Source organism: Oryctolagus cuniculus, chromosome 12 (genome assembly GCF_051225735.1).
Source record: "Oryctolagus cuniculus isolate XC-2025 breed Fujian yellow rabbit chromosome 12, ASM5122573v1, whole genome shotgun sequence".
In the NCBI taxonomy this organism is placed as follows: domain Eukaryota; kingdom Metazoa; phylum Chordata; class Mammalia; order Lagomorpha; family Leporidae; genus Oryctolagus; species Oryctolagus cuniculus.
This window is the reverse complement of record NC_142878.1, coordinates 66,953,271-66,970,256: the sequence shown is the minus strand read 5'-3', so window position 1 is coordinate 66,970,256 and position 16,986 is coordinate 66,953,271. Positions and strand designations below refer to the sequence as shown.

The following is a 16,986-nucleotide window of genomic DNA, read 5'->3' as shown; positions in this document are numbered from 1 at the left end:
GAATTGCTGGGTGGATTAACCACTATAATAAGGTCATACAATTCTTGATACACCCCCAGTGATCCTTTCACTGAGCAGAGGCTCAAAATATTTGTTGCCAGGATGATTTCATGGTCCATGTACACATGGCAATAAGACCATGGCCAGGCCTCTCACTAAGTCAGCTAACTTCAAAGTGTATGAGCTCCTCTCTCATCTGCAGGTGTGTGCTCAACTTTTCCCTCACTTTCCACTTCACTAGCCTTCTTCCCCTATTTGCAATTGTTAGAAGTGTAGAACCACAGAGTGCCTGGGCCTGATTTGTAGTTTCAGTGTCTCCCCCACTCTGAGGCATTCTGCAAAGCCATGGGATTAGCTACATCTTTCTGCTCATTCATTTTGCTACTGATCTTAAGAGAGTGGCTACCTGCCCCGGCTTCTCTCAAGACCTGTAATCCATTCCTGGCTGAGAGCCCTTCATCCCACCTTGCTGCCAAACTAATTTAGCTGTCAGTGTGTTTTCTCCTGGCAATATTGGCCCTAAATTTCACTGCTGTCTTGCCATTCCCATAAAGCCAGGCTGAGAGAAAGGGATGAGCTAGGAAGTAAAGAACTGTGCTTTGATTTATCTTTTGGATTCTTCCCAGATGATAAATTTAGTTTCCAAATCCTGATGAATTTCTTTTGTCATTTTTTAAAGTAATAAATAGATTTTCTTGTCTCGGCTCGAGACAAGGCAGACAATGGGGGATTAGGCACCAGATTTAGCTTTCAACAGAGACTGCAGGTGTATGAACTCTTTGGAAAGATCAAGAAATAGAAGGAAACAGTGCAGATGGAGCCACATCTTAGAAGGAAGCAAGAATGACACACAGAAGGTGCTCAAAAAAAAAGTTAATAGAATGAATGAATATATACATGAAGGAGTAGGGCCATTTGGTTAATTATTCTTTCAGTGAACATCATTTGAGCCTAGATTAGGCTAAAATGAATCAGCAAACTTTTTGTAAAGGACCAGATAGAAAGTATTTTATGCTCTTGAGCCATATGGTCTCTATTGCAACTACTCAGTTCTGTCATTGTAGTGTGAAAGCAGCCATGGACGATACATAAATGAATGAACATAACTGTGTTCCAGTAAAATTTGGTTTCATTGGAAGTTATGGCAATGGGCTGTAGTTTGCCGAGCCCTGGGGTAAGAAATCAGAAACACCAGGGTTCAAATCCCAGGTCATTCTTTAATTAGCTATGTGGAAGGCAAGCGACAGTATCTCTAAACACTCAACTTCCTCATCTACTTAAGAGGTATTAAGAATGGTATTTATCGGCCAGCGCCGTGGCTCACTAGGCTAATCCTCCGCCTAGCGGCGCCGGCACACCGGGTTCTAGTCCCAGTCGGGGTGCCGGATTCTGTCCTGGTTGTCCCTCTTCCAGGCCAGCTCTCTGCTATGGCCCAGGAGTGCAATGGAGGATGGCCCAAGTCCTTGGGCCCTGCACCTGCATGGGAGACCAGGAAAAGCACCTGGCTCCTGGCTTCGGATCAGCTCCTGAACCAACAGCAAAAGGAAGACCTTTCTCTCTGTCTCTCTCTCTCTCACTGTCCACTCTGCCTGTGAAAAAATTTTAAAAAAAGTGGTATTTATCTCTTAAAGTTGTGGTGAGGATTACATGAGACCATGCATATGAAACAGCACAGTATAGGGCACACAGCATGTTCTGTTTTGTTAGTTATGATTTTGTTGTCTGTATTCCCACACTGGAATGTAAGCTTCCTAAGACAGGGACTCCAGTTTGTTCCCTGCTGTATTAATAGACCCTGTGACAGTGCTGTCCCATAGAGTGAGTATCAGACATGGATGGGTAGATGGATGAACTAGGCACAAAATGTATGCATCTAGAAGAATATTTTTAATAAGTTCAGAGAAATTGCATGTATTTTTACATTACTTTAAATATTTATTTACTTATTTGGAAGGCAGAGAGAGATGTCTTCCATCTGCTGCGTCACTCCCTAAATGGCTGCAGTGGCCGGAACTGAGCTGATCCAAAGCCAGCAGCCTGGAGCTTCTTCCAGGTTTTCCACATCAGTGCATGAGCCCAAGGACTTGGACCATCTTCTTCTGCTTTCCCAGGTGCATTAACAGAGAGCTGGATCAGAAGTGGAGTGCCATGGTGCACTAGGTTAATCCTCTGCCTGCGGTGCCGGCATCCCATATGGGTGCCGATATCCCATATGTGCGCCAGTTCTAGTCCCAGTTGCTCCTCTTCCAGTCCAGCTCTCTGCTGTGACCTGGGAAGGCAGTGGAGGATGGTCCAAATGTTTGGGCCCCTGCACCCGCATGGGAGACCAGGAGGAAGCACCTGGCTCCTGGCTTCAGATTGGCACAGTTCCAGCCGTTGCAGCCACTTGCCACTTGGGGAATGAACCAACGGAAGGAAGACCTTTCTCTCTCTCTCTCTCTCTCTCTCTCTGTAACTCTTCCTGCCAAATAAATAAATAAATAAAACTTTAAAAAAGTGGAGTGGCCAGCTCTCAAACAGCACCCATATGAGATGCCAGCACTGCAGGAGGTGGCTTTACCCACTGCTTCACAGTGCCATCCCCTCATGTATTTTTTAAAGATTTATTTGCTTATTTATTTGTTTGAGAGAGAGGAGAGAGAAAAAGAGAGATCATCTGTCTGCTCTGTCTGCTGATTCCTTCCCCAGACAGTCACAACCAACTAGGGCTGGGCCAGACCAGAACCAGGAACCAAGAACCAGGAACCATCCAGGTCTTCCCTGTGGTTGTCAGGGACTGAAGTACTTGAACCATCTCTGCTGTTTTCAGGCACATTAGCAGGCAGCTGGATCAGAAGCTGAGGCAGGACTTGATCCCAGATGTGCTGATAGCAAATGTGAACATCTAAAGCAGTGACTGAACCCACTGCTTCACCATGCCTGCCTTTAGAAGGATATTAAAGTCTATAAAACATGGTCTCTGACTCCTACGAGCTTACTAGTATGGGTGAGGAAGATGTACTATACATATTCAAGGGAGAAAGGACAGTAGGAAAAAGAGCAAGTCACTGGCAGACAGTCAATGGAAGGGAGGTAGGGCCAAAGACTCTTTGGGAAAAACTGCAAGAGACTCCAGTACCTCCCAGAGTTCAGAATCTTTAACTCGGGAATTATCTCTATTCGTTCCCTACCTTATGATATCAGAAAATACCACACCAAATCTAGTATTTGGAGAGATGTACATAATGCATTAAAGCTTAGGGCTTTCCTTGGCTTTCTTTCAGTCTGTCACTTATTTGATCCTGATTCACGCTCCCATCAATTTAGGACAATACTAGCATTAAAACAAAAATAGGGGCAGCTATTGTGGCACAGTGGATTAAGCCAGTGCTTGGGACACCAGCCTCTGATAGCAGAATGTTGGTTTGAGTTCTAGCTACTCTGCTTCTGATCCAACTTTCCACTAATATGCCTTAGAGGCAGCAGATGATGGTCCAAGTACTTGGATTCTTGCCACCCATGTAGGAGACCAGTATAGAGTTCCAGGCTCCTGGCTTCAGCCTGACTCAGCCCTGGCTATTGCAGGCATTTGGGGTGTAGAACCAGTGCATGGAAGCTGTGTGTGTGTCTGTGTGTCTGTGTTTCAAATACATACATACATACATATTTTTTAGTGGAAGTGTTATAAAGTCTCGTGAAGACCAGAAATAAGCAAAGTTTAAAAAAAAATTTCTTCTGAAACAAGCTTGTCTTAAATCTAGTCTAAAACTGATTTCTTCTTTGGTGTCATCTTAGTTTAGGACCACTTTCTTTCTCACCTCCTCACTAACTGAATAACCACACAGGTAGGAAACACACTGGGCCCAGCATCAGGAGGCCTGGATTCTGGCTGCTGTGTCAACTCAGACAAGTCACTGAATTTCTGGTCCTCTGTTTGCTCAGTCACAAAGAGAAGCAGCGAGGCTCCATGGCTCCAACTCCAAAATTCTGAGACTGGAAAACCCAACCAGCCTGCCCACTGGGGCAGCCCCAGCAGGCTGATCTTTTACCTGGTGATACATAATGACTCCAGTGACAGAGCCTCAGGCAACAAGACAGTCTTCCCAAGGCCTGTGCGTGACAGGGAGCACATGCCAGGTCTCCTGGGATTGGGTCTGAGGACTCTGTGAGTCACACAGAATATATTTGCATGCCCAGCAACACTGAGTCATTGCTTAGCTCCTTAAATGAGCACAACACAGAGTTTGTGGCAGAAAAGGGATGGAGAAGCCTAATGTTGCTATTCCCTCCAATCTGTTGGAGGATTCTTTGATGAGCTCATCTCTTTTTGCCCTCTAAAGTCTGTGGTTTGTTTCTTTAGAATGCTGACCTGCCCCTCCTTCCCATTGCTTAAGAATGCTCCTGGCCTTACCATTGACCTCTCTTCTCACCAGGAGTCCAGAGGAATCCTACCCTCCCACCTTGTCTCCATTGCAGCTTGCTTGAAGCACTGCCATATGTCCATCAATAATGATGTGAAGACGCTGGTTCTCAGTGTGAGGAGGAGCTTGTCCCCTTGGGTGGTTTGGGGAGCAAATCATAATCTCTCTGGGGGCTTTTTCAAGCCACAGGAACATCCCCCCACCCCCACCCCCACCCCCCACACAGATTCTGACATCTCCAGGGGGACGTTCCCACCTGCACATGGGGACTCAGTGCCCACAGCAGGGTTATCCCTTTGAGTTAGCTCTTTTGGCCCACCATGTACTGTCCCTAAATTGAGGACTCAGACAAGCAGAGAGGCAGGGGAGGAGTGATGCATGAATCTAGACCCTGGGAGTGATCCCTGACGTAGGGGCAAAAGGTTTGCATCCACATCTTGCCAAAGCCTGGGGAAGGTAGGAGTTGGAACAGTGAGAGGCAGAGAAAATGCTTGCTCGCCGGCTCCCACACACCGTGTGGCATTTTGCTGTGGGAAGCAGAGTGACAACAAGCTTGATTTGGTAGATCCTTCCTAAATTATTCACTCTGTATGGTGCCTTTTTTTCCTCCCCTTTTTCTTGGTGAACATTGGTGGGTGGAGGGGGAAGAGTTCTTACTTATTCCCAAACTGAAATATTCATCTTCCCATTGGTTTGAGGAAGACATTCGATCCTGATGTGGTTTTGAACTTTCTCAGGACAGTGTTTTTTAAAATTTGATCTGTATACACCTGGGGGTCTTACTGAAAGGTGTAGGTATAAGATGTATATAACATTCAGCATCTCCAATCAGCTCCCAAGTAATGCTAATGCCCCTGATGTGTGGGCCACACAAGGCCTGAGAAAAGGTTTGATTGCCCTCTCATTGCTGTGTGTTAATTATTTGAATCTTTAAGCCAAAGGCTACCAGAGTCACATACTCCTCCCTAGCACCCCCTAGAACCTGCGGTGTCAGTAGCCGTATTTCTCTTGGGCATTTTTACATGATCAAATGTACACAGAATCCTCTGATTTATTCTTCCGTCTGAAAACAAAAGCATGGAAACCTCCAATGGTGCATGCATGCTCCAATTTCTTTTTGGTTCAGACTCGCAAAATGTAAAGGAATTTTGCTGTATTTCCATTACTTCCCTAGCTATACTGTAGTTATCTATGGCTGTCTAACAAAGTGCCCCCCCCAACACACACACACACACAACATAGCTTAAAATAACATGCATTATTATCTCAGAGTTTCTGTACACCAGGAATTCAGGAGCAGCTTAGCTTTGTGGGTTTGGCTCAGGGTCAATCATGAGGTTGCAGTCAGGAGGCTGGCCAGGGCTGCAGTCATCTGAAGGTTTGACTGGGGCTGGAGGATCCACTTCCAAGATGGTGTACTCTCTTGGCTGTCGGCAGAAAGTTTGAGTTCCTTGCTGGCTGATGGCACCCAGAAGGCCTTGGTTCCTCACTCCTTGAACCTTTGTGTAGGGCTGGGGAAGTGTCCTCAAGCAGAGAGAGTAATCACAGAGAGAGCAATGGGGAGAAGGAAGCTTCAAGGACTTCATGACCTTGTCTGGGAGCTAGTCACTCAATTCTGCTGTACTCTGTTCTTGGAAGCCAGTCACGAAGTCCAGCCCACACTCAGAAAGAGGGGATCAGGCCTTACAGCCAACCTGTGGACATACATTTGAATCATCACAGATGCTCCCTGGCCAAGAAGCCACCTTGGAAGTGACCCATTCAGGGGCTTGATGTGCCTCATAATCTGACAGCTCCCTTTTCCACTTTTTAGGAGATCCCTGAGATCACGAACATCAGAGACCACACTCCCTGTAAAGCCATTTCAGAATGAAAAGTCATCAGTTCGTTGCACCCTGCTATATTCCATCTTGTGAAATTATATAAAGCATTTACAGAGCAAGGAAGGTCATAGAAATAGTGACTAAGAGCCAGGTTCTGGAGTCTGACAGTCTTAAATGTGGTTCCTGGCTCAGCCCCTTAGTTGCGTGTCCATGAGAAGCCACTAAGGCCTTGGCTTCTTCATCTGGAAAGGGGAGATGATAATAGCACCTGTCTCAACATGTCTGTGAGAATTAGGTAAGATGGTGTGCATACAGAGGGTAACACTTGGCCTGGCAGGCAGCACGTGTTATGCGTGTCTTCACTTCCAGCCTCATCTGAGGTGAGAGCCTTCTGTATTTGAAGAGATACTGGCCTCATTTTTGTGCTCCTTCACCGGTGCCTCTTCTTACACTTTATTCAAATGTGGAGAGGCCTGGTTGACCTCTGCGGGCTATTTCCACATATGGACAGGTTCTCCTAACAAACAGAAGCTGAACCCCTCCCTGGGCTGGTTTCTGCACCCACCCTTCACCCTGCTTCTCAGGGAGGAACGCCAGCCAGAGCCCAAGGTGGAAAGGTGCCCACTCGCTCGCCTCTGAGGGCGTTGTTTTCTTTCCTGGCATCGCAGTGGCTGGACTGGCTCCTTCCAAGGCCAAGCACTGAGGCAACCATGCTTTGCCATGAAGTGCCATTTCTATTTTGAGCTACAGAAGGGAACTGACAAGTTGTTTTGAATTGAGCCTCAAACCAGTGCAAGTTGAAGTACTAGAAAGAGTCTCCTGGGAATTAGAAAATGTATTTGTTTGATGGTATGTTTTGAGATTTTTTTTAAAGTGGTGAAAATGTCCTGACAAAGATTTTGAGAGATGTGTATTATATATTTATGTCTTTAAAGCAATAAAAAAAACCCTTTATAGTTTGTTCTGTTTTCTCTCCAGGTATTTAGTCTTCCTACAGATCAAAAGGGATCTCTACCATGGCCGCCTCCTCTGTAAAACGTCGGATGCTGCCTTGTTAGCGGCTTATATCCTTCAAGGTAATGACTTTTGACAGGATAAATTTGCTTTTCATGCTCAGTGCTGATTACATTATTTCAGTTACCACAGATGACTACTTCTTGGATCTAAATAGTGTCTAACCTGAAGCAGAATCCATGTTAGAGGATTTCGCCTGGATTCTCTGTCTCAGAAATTACTGCACACCCAATCCTAACCTGTACTGAAGGTCTTACACCAGCCCTTGGAATAATTCTGATCCTCCGTGGAGGATTTGCCCCGCACCCTTGGTTGACAAAATTACTGAGACTCTAGGGAATCATCTGAATCAGTGTTTTCCTGTCCTTACGCACATCTTTAAGAAGTGAGGCATCTTGGACTCCTGGTGTCTATTTCAGAGATCTTTCAGTGGAGTGCTCGAAGTTGAAAGTGTTTCCAAGTAACAAGCACATTTCTTAGCGTGTTGATAAGTAAGAGTCTTATCCAGCTGATGCCCAGACTGACTTTTTTTTTTTTTTGTGAAACAATGGGAGAGGCAGGAGCTCTTCACTTATGTCCCCTTCTTTCATGAAATGAAAAGGACACTCAAGTGCCACTACCTAGATTTTGTTTGGTCCTTAGGCCTGTCATTGCCACCAGATCATTTGGACCATAGCACTAGCATTATGAAGTTTCCATCAAGGAATCTGAACTCTTAATTGGAAATGTGTGAACTCCCAGAAGCAACTCTGTGAAGAGAAATTGTAAAGTGCTTGCCAATAAGAAATAAGAGTCTTGGCCGGCGCTGTGGCTCACTAGGCTAATCCTCCACCTGCGACGCCGGCACCCCGGGTTCTAGTCCCAGTCAGGGCGCCGGATTCTGTCCCGGTTGCCCCTCTTCCAGGCCAGCTCTCTGGTGTGGCTCAGGACGGCAGTACGGCAGTGGAGGATGGCCCAAGTGCTTGGGCCCTGCACCCACATGGGAGACCAGGAGAAGCACCTGGCTCCTGGCTTCGGATCAGCGCGGTGTGCCAGCAGCAGCGCGCCAGCCGCAGCGGCCATTGGGGGGTGAACCAGCGGTAAAAAGGAAGACCTTTCTCTCTGTCTCTCTCTCTAACTGTCCACTCTGTCTGTCCAAAAAAAAAAAAAGAGTCTTTCTGGCAAGAGAAATATCACAGCTGTGATAAGAATGTAAAAGTCAGGGAGGGCACTGTGGCATAGCGATTAAAGCCACCACCTGCAGTGCTGGCATCCCATACGGGCAGTGGTTCAAGTCCTGGCTTCTCCACTTCTGATCCAGTTCTCTGCTGTGGCCTGGGAAAGCAGAAGAAGGTGGCCCAAGTCCTTGGGCCCCTGCACCAGCATGGGAAAACCCAGAGGAAGCTCCTGGCTTCCAGTCAGTCGAGCTCTGATCATTGTGGCCATTTGGGGAGTGAACAAGCAGGTGGAAGATCTCTGTCTCTGCCTCTGCCTCTCTATAACTCTGCCTTTCAAATAAATAATAAATAAATCTTTTTTAAAAAACTACATCAGCAGCACTGACTTTAAAAGAAAAAAAAATGTAAACATCATAGGCAGGCATTGTGGCTTAGCAGGGTAAGCTGCGACATGGGACATACACCTTCATTTTATATCAGAGTGCCTGGTTCTAGTCTCAGCTGTTCTACACTCTGACCCAGCTTCCTGCTAGTACACTTGGAAGGCAGTACCACCCATATGGGAGACCCAAAAACAGGCTCTGGGCTTCAGTCTGGCCTAGCCTCAGCTACAGTAGATGAGGAGTGAAACAGTAGATGTAAGATCTCCCTCTGTCACTCTTTCAAATAATTTTTTAAAAGACTTATTTATTTAAAAGGCAGAGTTAAGAGAGGGAGAGACAAGATCTTCCATCTGCTGGTTCATCTCCCAAATTGCTGCAACAGCCGTGGCTGGGCCAAACCAAAGCCAGGAGCTTCTTCCAAGTCTCCCACATGGGTTCAGGGACCCAAGCACTTGGGCCATTTTCTGCTGCCTTTCCCAGGCCATTAGCAGGAAGCTAGATTGAAAGTGGAGCATCCGGGATTCAAATTGGTGCCCACATGAGATGCCAGCATTGCAGGCAACAACTTAACCCACTATACCACTATGCGAGACCCTAAATAATCTTTTTTTAAGAACAGACTGTAGGCCGGCGCTGCAGCTCACTAGGCTAATCCTCTGCCTTGCGGCGCCGGCACACCGGGTTCTAGTCCTGGTCGGGGTGCCGCACACCGGGTTCTAGTCCCGGTTGGGGCGCTGGATTCTGTCCCGGTTGCCCCTCTTCCAGGCCAGCTCTCTGCTATGGCCAGGGAGTGCAGTGGAGGATGGCCCAAGTGCTTGGGCCCTGCACCCCATGGGAGACCAGGATAAGTACCTGGCTCCTGACATTGGATCAGCACAGTGCACCGGCCGCAGCGGCCATTGGAGGGTGAACCAACGGCAAAAGGAAGACCTTTCTATCTGTCTCTCTCTCTCACTGTCCACTCTGCCTGTCAAAAAAAAAAAAACCAGACTGTAAAAGCCCATTGCCACTTTGACTTCTGAGACTCCTATTTTAAAAATCACTTAAATGGGAAGTCTAACAGGTGCTTGCTAATTTTAAGGTACCCCGAGATACCCCTTTCATTTCTTTTATTCAAGAGGCAAGAGGCAGAGAGATGGAAGCAGACATAAACTGACAGAGCTGCTATCCACTGATTCCCTCCCCAGATGCCTGCAATGGTCACTGCACCAAAGCCAGGAGCCAGGAACTCAAACCAGGCCTCCCCACATGAGTGGCATAGACCCAACTACTTGAGCCGTCACCTGTCACCTGCTACTTCCCAGAAGGTGTATTTTCAGGAAGCTGGGATCAGGCTCCCCAGTGTGGGATGCATGCGGCCCAGTGTCTTAACTGTTAGGCCAAATGTCCGCCCCCACTCCTTTCATTTTTAAAGAGACAGCCTGACCTAATACAAGTGTAGTTTGAAATGTTAATCTTTCCTTTAAATTTAGCCTAACAATCTTATTTTGTTCATTTTCTGTTTTTCTTTAAAGATGTACTTGACGTCCAATAATGATATTTTCTATTTGGCACTTTCTAAATAAAATCAAAATAAGTTGCTCCAAAACTCAAATGAGCCCTGACTTCAGGCTCAGGGTTTCTGCCAAGCAATAGAAATTCCCAAATAATGTGGAAGGCACAGTGAGCAGGTTCACAGTGAAGAAGCACAAGACATGGGTACAACATGCCACCAGAGGAGGGCCCGTTTTCCTCCTCCCTAAACGTCTCACCTGCAATGGTTGTGGCTGTCATCAGGGAAGCAAAGAGGGCAACCACCAGGCAGCTGGGAGCTCCTCCTTCCCCTGGTCATTCCCAGCGAGTCCCCATGGAGCACCTCACATGGAGAAAGTAGGATTCCCACCTGGAAACAGACCAGGAGCACCTTGGGCCACTGTTGTCCCGGAGTTCTCTCGTCTGAGATCTCAGCAGCTGTAGGTAGAGATGAGGTCTTCTGCAAACGGCTGGAGGAGAGCCCTGTGTCAGGCAGGGAGCTGAGAAATCAGCCTAAGGACTCGGTGCTCCTGAGCTCAGTGACGCCTTCTGGTTACAGCCATTCTTCCCTGCACCAGGTCATCCCTCCATGAATATCCAGGGGGGAATTTGACTTGCACCAAGGGGTGAGTTCAGCACTTGGATCATGGCTCATCCATCAGTTCGCTGTGTCCCTGCTAAAATCCTCCACATGAGATTTAGACTTCAGATCTGGCTCAGGTCCTAGATGCTCTGTCTTCCTGATCAACCTCACCATTTCCTGTGCTGCCACCAAGGCCTTTGTTCCCAGGTCCTCTTAGGGCTAGATGGATGAGGACCACGGTGCAGGTTTCTCCTGTCCCACTGCAAGTTTGCTTGTGGTGACCTTAGCATGGGGTCAGCCCTACTGAGGGGCCTGTCCCTAACCCAGCCCGCAGCTGTGTTCAGAACCCAGTGTTCTCTGTAAATCTGAAGTGTGCCTTGGCTTTTACCCTTGTGTGTTAATCTCTTGTTGCTTTGTGGATAATGTTTTGTGCATCTCCACAATGATGAGTTACACATCTTCTGCCCTTCTTTTAAAAGCGGAAATTGGAGATTACGACCCAGGGAAACACCCTGAAGGCTACAGCTCCAAGTTCCAGTTTTTCCCTAAACACTCAGAAAAACTGGAAAGGAAAATTGCTGAGATTCACAAGACAGAACTCAGGTGAGTGACGCGTAGTTCAGGTGCAGGCCCTGGGGCTTCCCCACAGGCCCTATGCTGTGCCCTCTGCTCCCCTGGAGCATCTAGGGGGGCTCCCCCATCTCCGTGACCCTGCAATGCCCCACTCCCAGTGATCCACTGACAGCACAGCCCAGGCCCTGTGGAATTAGAGGGAGTCCCATGGGGATGAGCCTCTGAAAGGGTGCTGCAGTAAGATAAATGAAGACACAAAGGGGGAGGAGACAGACTTGGGAAAAGGAAATGGAAAACATCAAAGAGATAGCAGAAGAGAGGAAAAAAAAAAAGTGGGATGTGAAAAACAGGCAGACTCTGCCCTCAGCCTGTGACGGGGTGACAGGTGGCTTCTGTCAGAAGACAGGCTGCACAGGGCTGTCCTGATTTCTGAGTGCCGTCGGGGGCCCTGAGAGCACTTTGCTTCGGGGCCACTGCCTGACCCAGCCCAACATCTGCAGTCCCTGGCCCTGGGCCTCCTCTTCATCAGCTCCTCTTGGTCATGTGGAGTTTGCCGAATGCCATAAAACTGTACTGATGCAGCCCTTTGCCTAAGAGTAGTAAGGTTTTCTACAAAAATGGATTTAAAACAGCAACAATAAGGGTGTTTGGACTCTACTTTGTGGGCCACACTGGAGCAGAGTTCCCAAACTGAAAACCACAAAGGATAAGGGTATATACACTGCAGTGTTGTGAAATGTTTCATCATCATTTTAACACATTACAATTTTCTTTTTAACCTTTTAAAATGTTTGTATATCTATAATTTTGAGGAAAGTGTGATGTGCATGGAAGGTTTGTGGTTTCTTTTTTCTTAAATTTTACTTAACTGACACACAGAGAAACAGAGCACTCACTTTTGCCGGTTCCCTCCCCAAATGCCTGTAATGGCCAGAGCTGGCCCAAGGCCAAAGACAAGAGCCCAGAACTCAATGCAGGTCTCCCCTGAGCCCAAATACTTGAGCTATCACCAGTGCCTCCCAGGGTCTACAATTGCAGGAGGCTGCAGTCAGGGGCCAGGCATTGGACTCAGATATTCCAATGTGTCTTATTAACTGCTAGGCCAAACGCCTGCTCTGGCGGAAGATATTTCTAATGATAATTCTAAGTTTAAAGTAGTTCCTATCCTTAGCATGCCATTCCTTCTCCCAGCACACACCAAAACCAAACCTTTTCACCTTCGCACAAAAATTCTACCAACAGATGTTAGCCAGAGCCCCCTGGTCTTTGTAAACAGACGCCTTCCCTGTCATGTGTTACAGGATGCACATTGCTGCCCCTGCCAGAGGGATGGAGACACGTGTCAGAGGTGACATCTTGGATGTGTCTGCCCCTCTCCCTGCACAGAGGAGCCTTTGCAAGTTCAAAGTCCCAGGACACTTCCCATTACTATTAGGGAAATAATGACCCCTGGTGGTAAAGCTCGGAATAAACTTGGGCTTGTGTGGAACCTCTAGGTTCATTCCAAGAAGAGACCTGGGATGTGCTGGAGCTGCCAGCATGTTTTAGATGCCAGAGTAGTGGGAACAGTGCTCCCGAAACCTGGTCTAAGCAGGACCCCCCCCCCAGGAAATGATGCCCATTTTGAGAGCTCTGGAGGTTTGAGCAGACCCCAGGGGTGAATGGAGCCCACGGGGCCCATGCTCCTCCATGCACAGAATGGGTAGCTCCCTGGGAGGGGCAGTGGTGCTGTTGCCCTTCTGCCACCCTTTCCCTGCCACACAGCATTTTACAAAGACCTCCCTGTGTCTCAGCTGTGCTGGGGGAAGGGAGAAGTTCAGCCTGGCCCTGAGAATGTAAAACTCTGTCTGGGTTTCCATTCTCCAGCTCTAAGGTGAGCTCCAGAGGACACAGACCCTGTACTGCTGATAGATTTCCCAGTGGGTAGCAGTAGAAGCCTGCCTGTCAGGGGGCTGACTGACCAACGCCCCTCCCCCCCGAAGAGGGACACCACGGGGCTTCTGGCCCTCAGCCCCCTTGGGTTGCCTCACCTTCCTGCCTTGCACATTACTTCAGACAGATGACAGGTGTAGGAATGAGCAACTTCCACTCCTGTCCTCCAGTCCTCAGAGTTGTCGACCTCAAACTGCCCACTGCTCCGCACACCAAGGCCACCCCTGCACCTGTAGGAAGCACCTGTGCTTTGCCTGGGTTTTGGACCTGTGGTGGAGCCTGATGGTGGCAGCACCGCCAGTTTCTGCCTTGAGCTCGTCAATTCACCTGCTAAAGAGCCAGCTGGGAAGGCAGTGGTGCCAGAGGCCTCCTCTTCAGATGGCTTAGAGCTGGACTGCTTCCTTCCTTTTTCTCTTGCTTCCCGTTCGTGGTCTCTGACCTATGGGCAGCCAGAGTGGCTGTGGAATGTGGGGAGCTCAGCCCTGGCCCACCTGCTTCTCCCCCACATTCCTGTGCTCTTCTGGTAAATAAAGAGGGGTGGGTGTCACAGTAGGGCATCTGGGTCCCTTCTTTGTATTCCAGTCTAGACCACAGACAAGAAACCTGTGGCCGCAACAGCCGGACTACAGATGGGTTTTGTTTGTTCCCTCAGGTGTTACACTGTAACAGAGCCATCAGTATCTGTGACTTTTGTTTAAAATAATCACAGATTTTCACAGTTCTGGACCCTGTGTTCTCTCCTGACTATAATCTCAGAGCTAAGATACAATTGTATTTGTTAGGTGGGGCGTGCACCCCCCCCCCTTTGCCACAGTCCCCACAACTCCCTGTTGTTCACTCAGCCCAGGTGTTTCTTTGCGTTGCCTGCCTCATCCTGAAGACTTTTGAGCTTTTGACTCTAAACAAGAGTCTCTAAAGGTGTCCTAGAACCAAGCGGGCAGTACATCCCTGGGAAACACTTGGGATGTGTCTCTCCTAGAGCACTTCTTAATAGAGGGTTTACCTCAGAGGAGCCTGGGGGATAGGAAACCTGAAATCATCTTTTTTTTTTTTAAGATTTTATTTATTTGAAAGGGTTACAGAGAAAGGTTGGAACAGAGAGAGAGGGGTCTTCATTTGGTTCACTCCTCAAATGGCCACGATAGCTGGAGATGAGCCGATCCAAAGCCAGGAGCCAGGAGCTTCCTCTTGGTCTCCCAGGTGGGTGCAGGAGCCCAAGGACTTGGAAGGGCTTAGACCATCCTCCACTGCTTTCCCAGGCATATTAGCAGGGAGCTGGATCGAAATTGGAGCAGCTAGGAATCAAACTGGCACCCAGATGGGATGCTGGCGTTGCAGGCCAGGGCTACAACCTGCTGTACCACAGCACCAGGTCCCACCTGAAATAACCTTACTGTCTTCATTCCAGTGGCCAATCACCAGCAACATCGGAGCTGAACTTCTTAAGAAAAGCGCAGACATTGGAGACATATGGAGTGGACCCTCACCCATGCAAGGTAAGGCTTGCAGGGAGACTGTGCTGACCCTGTCTCCTCTCCCGGCCCTTTCGTGACAGCCAGCGGAAACGTCGCACTTGGAAAACTCTGGATTCCATGCCACACACTCCTGCGGCGCCACCCCAGTGTCAGACGGTCCCAGGCAGCGTCAGTCTAAGTAACACAACTGAAACTGGGCCCCGCCATAGCAGTAGTGGGTAATGTGGTGGAAATGAAGAGAGGAGGAAGATGGCACCGCCCCCCCCCCAACCCATAATCTGGCTTCTCTCCAACAGCCTGTTTTATGGACCACAGTGGTGGAAGCCACCGCCTGGAACTGCCATGGAGTCACACTTAATTCCATTACATGAAAAGCAGTGCAGGGCCGTGGAGCTGTAGCCCATGAAAACCTCTAATCACACACATAGGTCCCGCGCTTCGTGGCCACGGCCCTCCCCCTGCAACTCCATCCCTGTTCCTTTGACCTGCCTGGTCTTTGCCTCCGTCTCCACATTTCTGCCTCTCAGCGTTAGTGGGGAGGTTCCAGTACTGCCGGTTAAACTGAACCTCGGACTGCTGTGAGAGAGACAGTATCAGCTGGGAGCAGGGTTCTTCCTGATAGGTAAAAGGACACTGTACATGTCACAGGAAGGTGAAGAGTTTAATAACTCCCTACAGCTGCCCTAACAAAGTGGCACAGCCTGGGGAAATGAAACAGCAGAAATTTGCCGTCTCACAGTTCTGGAGGCTGGAAGTCCGAGATGAACTGTGGCCAGGGTGGGTGCCTTCTGATCTGTGCCAGGCCCCTGTGCTCGCCTGTGGAAGGCATCTTCCTGAGACGTCAGTTGGTGATGACCTGATGACCTCATTTTAATTCAGTAGTCTCTGTGCAGGTGCTGTCTGCAAATAGATGACGTGCCGAGGTACTGGAGCTTAGGACTTTAGCACGTGAATTTCTGAGGGGGTCGTAGTTCAAAGTAAAAACCAAGGAACCAGTGACTTGAGGACAGACTGTTCTTTCCTTTGGACACTAGGTGAGGCGATGGTGATTTTTTTTTCTTGCCTTTGATTTAATATGAACTTCGAGAACATTCTGACACTCTTGGTTGTCCTCCCTACCCTAGCTTCTACCCTCTAGCATGGCCCTGCAAAACAACCTCCATGTTCTTGGGGCCAGTGCTGTGAGAAAACATCATGCCTGTTTCTAATAAAGAATTGATGCATAGATATTCTGGTTTAGCAAAACTCTCTATGTAACTGCCCTCTGTAGTAGATGTAGTTTAAGCCCCTCCCTCTACCAGCTGTTGAGATGTGTCACCAGGGGACTGGGCAAGATGAGAGCTTTGGGGTTGGCTGGCCCTCGACTGGCCCTGCTCTCCTACTGGGGCCTTTGAATCTTCTTTTTCTTTGTCACTATGAAAGTACCCAGTAGGTGCTCAATAACTGCACTCCCTGAACTGCTGACTCGCTGTAGGACCTTAAAATACAGAGCTGCCTACGGATAGATATGGTCATCAGAAGAAGCTGGATCAGCTCTGCATTTGACTCCAAAGCTGCCTGGTCCCTTTGAGGTCATATGTGGTTACAACTGACCAGAACTGGATGCGGAGTGGCCACTGTTGCCCACAGGGGTCTGGGAGCTGCATGTAGTGGCAGCCAGCCTGGCACCCAGCCCAAATCCATGTGCACCCCCCTCAGCCTTGTGTTGAGTAGGTTGCCCATCACAGGACACAGAAAGGCTGGAGAGGCTGCAGGGAGGAAGTGGCATTCATACCAGGCCCTGTGCAAGACTCAATCCCAGACAGCCTATCACCCAACCCCAGAGAATCAACTCCTGGCAAGAGAAGGGTGGCAGGCTGATGTTTGTGGCGCATGATCCACAGCAGCCCCGCGGAGTCCTTGCACGTTACTTTCTCATACCAACCCTGGAAGGTGGATATTATTTTATAGATAAGAAGGCTGGCATAATGGGAAGCTGAAGTTCACATGGCCCTGAGTGGTAGAGCAAAGATTTGAACTCAAGTCACTTCCCATTGTTAGGGACCCTGGGGAGACCAGAAGTTCCAGGAGAGTTTCCATGCGGCGAAGGTGGGAGCAGTCATCTCATCAGGCTTCCTGAGCCCCAGGGCCCTGC

At 48.6% G+C, this 16,986-nt stretch overlaps 1 protein-coding gene across 5 annotated transcripts in view; it reads left to right on the top strand.

Annotated features, from left to right (window-relative positions):
* FRMD5 (FERM domain containing 5) overlaps positions 1–16,986 on the top strand; it is a 383,107-nt gene that overhangs the window by 335,536 nt on the left and 30,585 nt on the right. For 3 of the 5 annotated variants that reach the window (XM_089310229.1, XM_089310228.1, XM_089310226.1), the window contains exons 5-7: positions 7,202–7,299; positions 11,352–11,475; positions 14,786–14,873. In XM_089310229.1, coding sequence (XP_089166355.1) covers positions 7,202–7,299; positions 11,352–11,475; positions 14,786–14,873 — 310 coding nt within the window. Of the gene's footprint in view, positions 1–7,180; positions 7,300–11,351; positions 11,476–14,785; positions 14,874–16,986 lie in introns of all 5 variants that reach the window. The other 2 variants (XM_089310227.1, XM_089310225.1) reach the window with 1 other exon arrangement.